Source organism: Numenius arquata, chromosome 2, assembly GCF_964106895.1.
Source record: "Numenius arquata chromosome 2, bNumArq3.hap1.1, whole genome shotgun sequence".
In the NCBI taxonomy this organism is placed as follows: Eukaryota; Metazoa; Chordata; class Aves; order Charadriiformes; family Scolopacidae; genus Numenius; species Numenius arquata.
This window is the reverse complement of record NC_133577.1, coordinates 89,958,228-89,971,233: the sequence shown is the minus strand read 5'-3', so window position 1 is coordinate 89,971,233 and position 13,006 is coordinate 89,958,228. Positions and strand designations below refer to the sequence as shown.

The 13,006-nt window shown below is 37.8% G+C and overlaps 1 protein-coding gene across 3 annotated transcripts in view; it reads left to right on the top strand.

Annotated features, from left to right (window-relative positions):
• The window catches only part of NAV3 (neuron navigator 3), a 270,214-nt gene that overhangs the window by 161,759 nt on the left and 95,449 nt on the right, over window positions 1-13,006 (top strand). For all 3 annotated transcript variants that reach the window (XM_074168208.1, XM_074168207.1, XM_074168209.1), the window contains one exon: window positions 1,643-1,762. In XM_074168208.1, coding sequence (XP_074024309.1) covers window positions 1,643-1,762 — 120 coding nt within the window. The remainder of the gene's footprint in view (window positions 1-1,642; window positions 1,763-13,006) is intronic.

The window sequence follows — 13,006 nt, the reverse complement described above, 5'->3', positions numbered from 1 at the left end:
TCAAAAAGTCTCAATTTTGTCTTTAATAAAAGGATAAATCTAGTGTGTGAGCATTACTGTTAATTTACCTTTGAAGACAAATGCGAAGTTACCTTCTGCAGACTCCAAATACCAGGGTTTCAGAAATCTCTTGCTGAACTGCAGGCCAAATCTTACCAGTGCACAAAATGCCTCACAAACCTACCCTTTGCATTTTAATGCCCTTGAGGTTGCCTTCATCCAGATTGCCACTCAGGACATGATGCCCTCTCAAACTGTTAGCTGTTGCACAGGGCTACCCTACTGCAACTTTTGCTCTCAAAATCTGTACCAGCTCACCCACCCCAAACCACAGAGGTGGAGGCTGGTGCTCCCAGGCTGCCGTATGAGCCCCACGGTCTCCAGGACAGTTGATTTCAATTAAATCATCTCCCAGAAGGAACTGCAGGGAGAGAGCCAACAGAACATCTGGAGCACCAGCTGTGTGTGTGTGCCTTGGCTTGTGCCTGGGAGTCTGTGTAGAGTTATTAAAGTTAAATGTTTGTGTACTCGGACACACGCTTCGACTGAAAGATGGATTTGAGTGACACCATTTCATGGCTCAAGGAGAACTTGTGTTAAAGATTATTTGAATTCGGAGTGAACTCCACTAGAACATTTTAGCCATCATCCTAGCATTAGGGCTACACTTATTTCAGTAAGCCTCTAAATTTACTTTGAGTAGGTCCACTGAGGTATACCAATTTTATTTTTTTTTCTGTGTATGTATACTTCTACATTAAGTGCCATACACATGCATGGTACTTCACAAATGAATTTGTGCAAACTCTGCACTAGGTTGCTACACTAAAGTTACCAAAAATTACAAGAGGAAAATGTAAAAAATCAGCTTAAGAGGGAAGACAATTTAATTAAAGGTCCTTTGAGAGAATAATGGACAGGTCTTGAGAGTGGGAGCGGCTTGTGGTACTGCTCAGTTATAAGCACCAAGACCTGTCATAGAGATAACTAAACTGTAGGTAGGCATTCCAGAAATTATTGCTGCTACTTGAAATTCAGAAACTTTTAATGGTTCTCTAGTGAATAAGCAGCAGTATACTCACTGTCGATTCATTAGTCATTCATTATAATGTGAAGTAGTGGGAATCAAGCTAAAGGAACACAGATAGAAACAGATTTTTAAATGTCATTGTAAGGGCTTTGTGGATATCTTTCATACTGGAACAACTGTATCTCAGTAGGGACTATGGATTTGGGTTCTTAATTTCTGTTCCCATTTAGATGGATGCTACTGATTTTTCCCTTTTTTTCCCATTTTTAACTAGAGTTATGCTTCTTGCATCAGGTGCAGGTAACAAAACTGCAGTACTTAAATGTACTTAAAATTTTTGAAGACAATTCAGAGGTCCAGCCTAAATATATTTTGGTAAAACAGGTTGGCCTGTAAGCCATCACAGAAAAAGGCAAATGATCCTAGAAAATAAGCACATACCTGATTTCCCTGTGCTGGGCACGCAAACTGAGAATATTTAGTGTAAGTCTACCATCTCTTAGGACAGCCTGTACCTTAAACATTTGAATTCCACAGTCCATTAACTTTAGAGTGAAACATGGTTGCCAGATGGCTGCATTTCCCACTGATTGACCACACATTTATTTTCAGGTACATGACAGATGGAGGACTCAACCTATATACAAGAAGTCTGAACCGAATACCAGACCTAGCTGCCTCTCGAGACGTCATTCAGAGGGGGGTTCATGACGTGACTGTGGATGCAGACAGGTAACTGTGCTTTGCTTAGGAGAAAGTTATCTGAGCTTTGTGGATATTTTTCATCCTTCACACTTGCTAATATATCACTGTTTTGTTCATAAGGAATAGCAAGAGAAAGCAAGCTTCTGAGACTGCTGGGTTTCTGAGCACACAATACACCAAATGCCACAAGAAGTGGGAAAAAAAGCATATTTCTCACATGGGAAGGGGACTTAGGAAGAATTTATTGTTGAAGGTGTAAGAGAAAATATTAAGAAACCAGACCTAATTTGCAGTCTTGAATCTCTGAAATGTGTCATGATTTTTACAGGTTGCCTTGTCAATTGATGAGCGTAGGGAGAATACACGTGGTCTCTAGGCAGCAGAGAGCTTGTGTGTGCCTGATGAAGTGAGTCAGAACATGCATTTGGAGTTTGCTGGAACCAGAACCCTGGTCTTCTCCACCCGTTTTGCCCTCTGCGGGTGTCAGAAGGCGGCAGTACCCACAAGCAGTGGGAAGATAAAAACCGGGTTGTATCCCATTGTCTATGCAGTGTGAAAAAAACCCCAACAGTGTCCTGCCCTTATACATGTATATATGGGTGTGAGCATAAAAACGTGCTCCCACTAGTACTTCTGCAGATTAGCGAAGTGTTTTCTGTTTCTTTTCCTTGAGCTTCAAGTAGATTCATATTGGTGGCTTCTATCCATGTCTGAGAAATAAAAATTCATAACCCAACTTTTGCAGAACTTAGAGCTGTCAGCTCTGAGGTTTTGGTCAGACCATCACAGAGATAAGGAGCAGCTGTGAAATTTGGCAGTCTTCAGTTTTAGGGGGTTGATTTCAGTCACATCTTTTTAAAATCAAGTTTCCTTTAAGGAAAAAAATGTATTTAATCAGGAAGGGAGAAAAGGTTCATGAAGTAACTCTGGTTTTACAAACCCAGCAAATTAGTTGAAGAAGTTCTAGGATGTTGGCCTAGTTATGATATAATTTTTACTTTTCACAATTTTCTGGGGAAAATATATGTGACACAAGCCAAGGATAGCCTGCATTAGTCAAACAGTGCATCAGAATAAAGAAGATAATTTAATCTAGAAAACCAGTTACTTAAAAAAGAAGGTTGCTTTAGCTGACATATTAGCATTTGTTGACCTTGCAGAAAAAGCCTATTTTAGATAGCAATTCAAGTGAACACAGCTTGGTTCTTTGGAATGCAAGCATTGATGTGATGCAAAGACCAGAGAGAAAGTGTACAGTAGGCGTTTAAGAAAATAATTTGGATAGAACTCAGGCGGTAACAGAAGGAGAAAATGAGAAATGAGATGTGGGCAGGAGGGACTTTTGTGGAGCTCTGTATGTGAGAACAAGAACCTTAAGCTCATAGTGGGAGAGAGGGTGGAAAATTTAGAGGCTGGGAGCCATGTAATTAAGGACAGAGAATGTCGCTAGCGCCCACATTTTTATATGTGTCTATATCTCTTTTTCACCTAGGAGTGAAGTTATCAGAGCTCTTCCCACCATGCAGTATTCACACCCCGGTTTCAAACCACGCACTTTATCCCTGAAAAAAAAGAGTTCCAAATTAAGGCATTTAAAAATTTTTCTTAGTATTCCTCAAAATCTAGATGCCACTCAAACACTTTGTGTTTGTTTTGCTTTGAAGTGTTATTTAGTAATGTATGTGTTAATTTGTTCTATACAGAGTGCAGGTACATGCATGTTTTGCATGTGAAACCACAGGCAGCCTATCCTCAGTTCTCAATTAATGAGATTGTCCAGCATTTCCCAGTATATAAATCTGTTTTGGTTTGTTTATACTACTTTGTCAGACTGGCTAAAAATGTTGTGCTAAAATCTACTCTGCTGTTTCTGAGTCTTTCATTTCTGAGTCTATCGCTTGGCAGGTTGTAGAGCAGGGATTTCAAATTTGTCAGGAGATTATTTTGGGTCTTGAGTGAAAAGTTGACCAATTTTATGCAAGATAGAAGGCTTTTAAAAAAAATAAATTCATGTGTATTCAGGGAAGATTTATTTGATCTCAACGACTAAAATCTCAATATATTCCATCTTCACTGTGCATATGCAAACTGCTCTTGACATTAGGAAACTGCATGAACAAGCCCCAAAGTCATTTTTGAGCTTAAAGGCTACAGATGTGAAGTAGGATTTACTCTGTGGTGACTGCTTTCCCTCGCACAAAGAGGAAAGCTGGACTCCTGTGCTCTTCTGGACCCTCTAAACCTGGTATCACAGAACATACTATATGCTATCATATAATTAAAAAGTTTATCATAATGCACAGGCATGAGGGATTTAAATTACGGATGTTCAGGCAATTCTGGCATTTTCTGACCTTTCAGTGCTTGATTTTTACAACCTTAATCGTGCTTTGTTGACATAGATTTCTTTTGTGTATAAGTGTATGCTATTCCTTGAAGCAGCAAAAGGGTGTTTAGGAAGTAGGAAAAATTAAATATGTTTTTGAGTTCTGATGATAACAAAACACATGCTTACCAAAATGGGCCACAAAAACCCCCTGTGTATTAGGTCAAACACACACAAAAATTGTTTATGCTGATCTTCAACAACGTGTGTCTCATTTATGATATGAAATCAGGTGGAAAAAGCAATACAGAGATTGCTGAGACTCTTGCTTTGCTTGGCAGGACAGGTTTTGATCCTTCACAACAGCATGGGTACCTGAGATTTCACCTTATCTCACGTAACATTTTAGATCTTTTTTTTTTTCTACTCTGAACAAAAAATAATAGGGTTTATTTTAGGGCTTCAAGGTATACCTTGCCACTGGTATGATGAACTTCCATGAAAGAGGATTATTCTCTCTATCATTCCTGTAGATGTGTGAAGGACATATCCATTTTCTCTATGGTATCATTAGTATAAGCCTTTTTCATAATTGGCATGATTTGTGCTGGCCTTTCTGTTGTAAAGGACTCTGCTGGCATCTCTGTGCAGGCAGAAAATAACTGATATGCTGCAAATATCTGATTTACATTAGCAGGCTGGAGAGGAGTTTCAGTATTCTGCCCATCACTAGAGCCTGTAACTTTTGCTGACAGCAACCCCATGTTCTTCATGAAAATTGAACTTGGGGTTTTTTTCTGACAACCTAGATTACGGCTTCTGCTTATCTTTTAAAAAAACTTCTTTTTGTGAGCTGGCAGTACAATATTCTTCAGATAGGTGGGTTGATGATATCTCTAAGGGCAATGCCATTTCTGGCAAATATATACTTTCAGACTGATTCTCGTTTCATGGATAAATCAGGAATAATTCACTGAAATTAAGGGCATGGAACTGGCATAAAAAGACAATCAGGTCCCCAGTTTGATTCCACTCTACATTGGTTTCAGATAGGACCTGCAGCTCCACTTCTTTGGTGAATGCCAAAAAGCAAAGGGTTGAAGGATCTCCACGTGGAAACCTAGCTCAGAGAGCTCATCCAAATAATAGTATTAAATTGCTCTTTGAACATCTTCATAAAAAGTTAAATTATTGAATGCAACATAAGCCAAGGGTTAAGTGTTGATTGCATACTGCCCTGGAAAGCACATTGGTGTAGAAGGGAACACAGCATATTTGCTTGTTCTGGGGAAAGAGTTGTAACGGTTCAGTGAAAGGCTAAAGGGACACTGGCAGCATCAGATGTCGACAGTTGTATCATTCTTCTTTTGCTTTTTTTTTTTTTTTTCAAACTTGGACTCTTTTTTTTTGGGTCTATAAATGCATATTCCTTGCAACTTACCTTGCTTCAGATACCATAAGAAATTAATTAGAGAGGAAGATGGATTCTCTGCAGCGGGTGTAACTTGGGATGTGGCTGGGAGAGCTCTCAGTGGTATGATATTACCTTTCATTTATTGTTCTGTCTTCCTCCTCTACACTCTAGCATTTGCCTTCTGGGACTCTTAGAGGGAGTATTTGAGGAACATTCTTGGAGTTCAAAACCCTTTTCAAAGTAAGATGAGCCAAAAGAGATTAGACGTAAGCACACAAAATGAATTATGTTCTTGGGAAGAGTAAGGTTTATTGAAAAGTAAGTTGCAATGCTTCCAAACCACCCTGGGTTGTCCATAAAAACTGTTAGGGAGGCTTAAACAAGTCTTTTGAGAAAGGGATATAGCTCCACTGTGTTCAGCCATTGTCCTTCCACCCCCTAGACCTGCTGAATTTAGTGCACTGTATCAAAAGCCACAGCTTTCTTCACTTTCATCGGTCAACAGTCAACATAAGTTGTGCAAATGCTTTCCCCCCACATCCCTTGAATGTGCTATTCTTTTTTTTTTTCATCTTTTCTTCAGGTGAAACCCAAAGCTTTAAAGGTAGCTTATGCTGCTTAGTGTGCTTTTATCATGACCTGCTTCAGCTACTTTGCTGTTTCATTGAATCTGAGCCCCTGTTACACAGAGTTCTTGTGCGCAGGGAGTCTTTAAAATGCTTCCACCATCTGTCACATGTGCAGAAGATTTGGCAGTTATCTCAGGCTTGCTCAGGCTGGCCTGTTTGTTCTCAGCCAAACCATAATCACCATAATACATTATTAATTATAATTATAATAAAATAATTCCAGATTTGGCCTGTAGTTTATTAACTAACTTCCTGCATGAATGACTATAAGTCTTCTGGTGTTTGTCTGAGTAGATGAGCCTTTAGTTGGAATATTGTACTTTCAGAAAAGGAACTTTTTCAGAGTTCAAAGGGGTATTGAATTGGGAGCCCAATTCATAGTGTTTCATAGGGTTGGTAGTATCAGAAAAGGCTGAGAGATATCATGAACAGTAACTTAAAATCCTAATAGAATGCAATGCCTGTTCTCATGCTGTAAAGTTTTGGCAGCACATTGAAATTGCTGATGTTATTTGGAATTTAACCCTTTGGGGTGCTCTTCAGTGGACAGGACTTTACAGATTGCTTTTCCATCCAGATACTTCTGTGGAATGTGTATTTCAGCACTGCAGTAATGCTGTGCTTTCTGCCATGTGTCCCTGCAGCTTGGTGTTGACATGATCACTGTTCTGCCATGTTGCAACTGTTACCTGTTCACTTTGCTGCTCCTGGTAGCAGAGTGGGATTTACTATGGATAGTTAAAGGAGTTATATAGCGCAGTATTAGTGATCTTCACTGTGTGAATACATTCAGCCCCCTGCCCTTTCCTCTGTCTCCCAACATTGCAGCTGTGTCCAACTCTGGGTACCAGCATCTATGGCAGGAATAGAAACATTCATTCCACGGATGTAAAACAACAAAACATAACATAGATATACCTACTTCTTGCTGTCTAAGACTTTCTTGGGCAAAACTGGATTTTGCTACAAACCAACTGCTCTGTATAGGGAGACTTCTTATACCTTTGCGTCTGTCTTCACCGCTAAACATGCCTGTGATTGCTATTCTGTGCACAACCTATAAAAGTCATTATAGACCTTAAAGGCAAGCATGATTCATCCAATTGTGTGATCCACTATAATTTTCCTGTCTGTGATTTTACAGTATTAGTAGGTTCATAGGATACTGAAATAATTATTAATATCTATACCTTACTGTTTTCGCAGTTGTTACTCAAGTATCTCCAGAAACCGTGATTAAAGAATATCTCTTGTGAAGCAATTTAAATTTTAAACTGTTTTTACTACTGTTGCTCACTTCTATACTTTTAATCTTCCATAATTTCTTTTCACAGCTGTTGCTGTTAACATTTCCCACCATTTACTTTTATTATTCTCAAATGATCCTGCATTTTCATAATCTCTGGTGTAAATCTTTCCTCATTTTGGCATCTGTTAGGCTATTGAGAAAGTTACTAGTTAGAAGTATCTATTTCAAAGTGTATCTTGGGTTTTATTTTTTCTGCAAACTCAGGATGCTATATTTAAGTACCTAAAGCATAAATACATGTGTATCCATGCATAAAGAGCAGGATAATTGTGTCAAAAGGAACACTCCTGTTTTTTTGGCTCATTATGTTTTTAAGTATTCAGGATCCTTTGAGGATAAATGCCTTATTTTCAAAGGCATAATCAAAAGTAAAATTTTCAGTAATATGACTTTGTACAGCATTATTAGTTTAAAAAGAATGGTATTTGAGTTGAGTATGACTTTGTTTCTTGTCGTGATTTCAAAAGTCAGGATTTGGACAATATAAAGTAAGCAAAGCAACTGGACTTTGATCTAATTTTGTGAGGTTGTCTCTTTCCTTAGTTGCTTTAAATATCTATAGAAATTGCCCATAGAACCACAAACCAAAACATGGAGACATTCAACAGCTGTGTGCGTTTTTAGGTTCAGATACTTTATTAACATCAGTGACATAAACAAACTGCATTGTTAGCATGCTGTCATTAGTATGTTAAACTGTCATGATCCCGCAGCATCATATCTGCAGACACATTTCTTTGCACCCAGCTTACATTAGGAAATGACATTCAGAAAAGGCAGGAGCAGTGCATGGCAGATGTTTACTTTAAAACAAGACCAAGCTGCAAGTGATTATGTGTAATGAATGACAAATGAAGTTTTCTCTTTTTCATTTTTTGTCAAGTGACATAAAGACGGACAATATCAGCTAATTTCAGTTTATCTGAAAAAGGAATTCATAGAAATAAGTTTTTAAAGTTTTGCAAGGAATGGAAGCGAATTATATTCTCATGCAATGCTAAATGAGCTGAGCATATAGTTTGCTTTTAGCAAACCAAAGGCTGACACATTTGACATTCTCAAAAATCTACTTTTTCAAAGTGGATGGTGTGGAGGTAGGTATTAATGTCATTCAGCCTATTTGCATTCTTTATTTCCGCTTATATCCAAGTTTAGTTTAGATACTTAAAAATTATTTGAAGTGAGGCTGGACTTTATCATATATTAACAGATTGCTAATACTTCCCTTCAGAAAAAATGCAGATGGTTTATTTTGACTGTAATCTACTTCTGCAGAGAATACCAATGCATTAATAACAACTACCTAAGATGCTGTTTGCGGTTTCAGCATCATCATCATTCTGGTCCAGTACTGTACTTCATTGTTATCAGCAAAGACTAATGTACTGCCTCCTTTGTGTTAGAACAAAACATGGGTAGCAAGATTTAAATCATTACCCAAAATACCCCAGGCTCAAATATAAAATTGAATCTCCTGTGTGATACATGTTTGATTCCTGAAGTTAAGAAACTGATGAAGTTCTTTAAAATGTCTTGATCTGTTTGATGGCTGGAGGAAAAAATGTTGTAATTTTTTTCTCCCGCATGGCTATTAAATCAAAAATCCTATTGAAATTTTCAATAAAATAGGTGCAATTGAGATTGCAGTTCTAACATTAACAAACACGGCATATTTTAGACAGATGCTTCATGCAACTGAATATAAAAATTGTGATTTTGTTAATTTATTATTGGAGATGCAGTAACTTGTGATCACTAAGTTGTCTATTGTTCTAAATTGCCTCAGAGAGACCTACTTCCTTGTGGAGTAAAATATTCTTGTTTCTTACTGAAGTCATTTATTAAAGAACTGTTTTTATAATAGCTACTTACCAGATTGAGGTAGTTCTTGGTACACATGAATTATAAGCATGTTCCAATTAACACTGTCGTAGAAAATAATTAATTTGAAACATTATAAAAATTCTTTGCCTTGGATTTACTAGGTATAAGTTCACATTAAAGAACGTTTGGATTCAGCAGCTTCAGCAGACGTCTAAAATGATGAGAAACAGGAAAAAAAATTAAGAGCCACATTATGCTGCACTTTTTTGTACCTACAAAAGGTAATGAGAAAGGGGTAAAATGATCTGCTCTGACAGCTACTTGCTGTTGCTTTGTACACCTGCTCTTCCTCCTAGTTGGCAGGTGGACAAAACAGGTAGGTGAAAAGAAGGATAAATTTAAATTAAGGTTAGCATCTTAAAGGGTGCAAGTGCACATATGCTGCTTGAGCTGTAGGACTGCTTACAGTGCAAAAGAGGAACATTGCAAGGTTTTGACCCTTTCTCTTGCAATGTGCTTCTCTTAGAGCAAACCAGTAATGCTCTGTCTGTCCTGGGGCTGCAGGAAAGCGGTGATGTTCAGTGCATTTTGGACTGGCAATTGCATCGCAAGGTAAATTCATCATTAGTAGCTAGAAAGATAGCCGTAATCCAACTGAAAGCTGGTCATGGGTTATCTGTGATGAGATAAAATTAAAAGAAAGATGTATCTAAAGCTGTGCAGGTTAAAAACCACAGGAGCCTTTTATTTTCTGGAAAAAGAAATGGACTTTCAACCCTGTAGGCTGGCTAAAGGCAGTGTTCAAAGGGAGAGAGTATGAAGGGAAAGCTGGGATGGATATAGCATGGCAGAAAAACTGCCAACCGGCGCAGAGAATACCCCTCGCTGGGGGATGCTCACTGTGGAGCGCAATATGTGTTAACCTTTCTCTTTGAAAAAAAAAATCCCTCCGTTCACTTGTATCAACATATTACTTATAAATTTTAACTATGTCACCTCCGAGTCTTTTGATGGAGAGAGGAAAAGACGATCCTCCCTCTTCAATCTGTTCTCCGAGTGCTGTTGTGGAGGCTTCCTGCCCCTCCAGAGCCCCTTGTGACAACCTCAGCTCTGCGCGGGGAAATGTTTGGTGCAGCAATGTGCTTGGGGTTTGTTTTCTTTTGAAGTTACAACACTAATCTCATCTGTATCTAATTGTTAAAATATTAAGTCTTCAAAGATTTCCTTTGTAAACAAAAGATTGTCATAACAATTTAAGCAGGATCAGATGTGTAAACTCAAGGAGTGGAACCCTCAATGCATTTTACAGAAGTTTTTTACAAAAGGTTACAGGATAGTTTTAATTCAAACCTGCTTAGTGGATTGAATAATCTAAAATACATTATTTGAATGAAATTTTAAAAATAGCTTTGCCTAATTACAATTTACCTGAACAAATAAGCTTTTAATCTGTTACCTGCCAGCTTTAATTTCCAATGTGCTAAACTTTCTCTTATATTACTTTTAGATGCCTTATGCTCTGGATCTGTTTCATACTGCAGAATAGAATGTAAAATGGCTGCTAACCCTATTAACTGCTGTGCAGGGAAATTCACGAAAGCAAAAATTGCTTTACTGCAGTTTAAAAGCATGTGTAGCGTTGGAAATAATTGCATTGCCCTGGGAAGTACAATAATTGACGGAACAGGTGTTTGTCATTCCTCAAAGTGTTTTATCTAGAAATAAATCTTATTGATATAAGCTAGAGTCTTTTATATTATAATATCCTACAATTTTTGATCACATACCCAATATGCTGGCTTAAAAGTGAAATGAAGATATTTCAAATGGGATAGGATTCAAACCAGGTTCTGGAAAAGAAACTACAGAGAAAGAAAACATTAAGTTATATATTACATATCTTCTGACTGTTTATCAATGAACAGATTAGTATTGATAGTCAGTGCCTAACATCTGAAAATTTGTTGATTCACTAGAAATGCACACACAGTTTTAGTAGCAAGATTGTGAACTTTAGGAACAAGACATGAGGAATAAAGGTAGGCCGTGCTTATCTTCAATTTTTTTTTAAATCAAGCCTAGATCTTTCCGTAAGATATTTATTGCCAGATTCAAATACCAAGGTAGAAAAAATTTAATGAGTGGTCTGTGTCTGGGCTGACTGGAAGACATGTAATGCTTTATGAGAGGTAAGTGATCAATAAAGGTGTATAATCTTCATGACTCTTGAACCACCATCTGGAGGCTCATCTCTTTCTATCGGCTGTACTGGGAATGTAGCTAGACAGCTAGCTTTTGGATTATGTAAAGGTGAACCATGATTGTTTCAAAGAATTAAAAAACACAAACAAATCAAAAAACGCAACCTGTTGTTTTTTTTTTTCATTTTAAATAAAAGAAATTCTAGTGGAGCGCTGCAGTGAAGTGACAAGCCTCTATGTAGTTACATCAGCTACAGCATGACATGACATACTGTCACCCAGGGATAGTCCCACAGGGGAAGGAAATATCTTCCAAGGGATTTTAGAAAGGCTCCATTTTAGGGAAAACAGTTTCTGTACAGCAAAGCTATTGAAAGAGAAATCAGCATGTTTCTTTAAGGTTAAAGAATTATTCTTTTCCCTCTTTGAGTTAAAATCCTTCCCCTCCATGAAAAGAATTGCCTCAGTGTGCCACGTATGACCCAAATCTTTTGATGCATAAAAAAAATAACTTAATTGGCTCTATTTTACAAGTATTTTCCCTTTGTTTGGGACAGAAAGAAATTTATGATCCCGTTTTGTACATCTTTCTTTCTCTCTCTTTAATCATTTAAATTAATGATACCAGCAATGTTCTTGAGAAATGGATGAATATAAAGTGGATAAACTCAATGGAAAAGCATGTAGGAAAAATAATTTTTTGTGTATTAAGAATAAAGTATGTTGACAACAATAATTTAGAGCCTTCCAGAAAAGTTGTGAAAGCTAATATCCTAACTAGATTTTCAACAGCTCTCCCTAAACAGCTATTTTCCATAAAATTACCCATCATATTTTCTTTTGGAATGATTGTATTGGATTGGCAGTGTGGGAAATTTTAAGAAGACTGGGCTTGTGTGTATGATTGTCATTCCAGTGTGCCACTGAATTGCTGAGTAGTAGTAACTGAGCCCCAGGAACTCCAACTCAAATTCTGCAGATTTTCAGTGTGGGCAGTAAGAACAGCCTACAAAACAGAAAATCTATGATGGATAGTTTATTAATTTTGGATTGCTGCTTTGGTGATACTTTGTCAGATTCTTGGACCTGCTGCAGCTGTTTGGTACAACTTGACACGAAGGCAATAAATACTGAAGGGAGCTGGTGAGCAACGCTATGCACAGTATTGGTCCTCAGTCTGTGCTGGGTTTGCCTAGTGCTTCCTGAGGGAGCCATAACAATTTCCTTGACAGGAGCTCCATTTCACTCACTAGCCATGGCTCTGATACAAGGGAGAAGTGAACAATGTGGGGGTTTGGAAGTGATATTTGTTCTCTTGAAGCCGCAGGAACACGGCAAGCGTCTTCTCTGCCGTGCCCCACTCTGAAAACATTAGCTCTTGTCCTTCTTCCATGAAAATAGCAGTGAAACCCAAATACCGAGGAGTTCATTTAACTAAATATTGAATTGCCAAAGGAATAAGGTCTTTCAGCTTCTCTTTCAAGAAGAGAGCAGTGCATTTCTGGGTTCACAGTTGTGGCATTGCCATAGTTAATTATTAGGATGCCAAATTGCTATCAACACTTCAA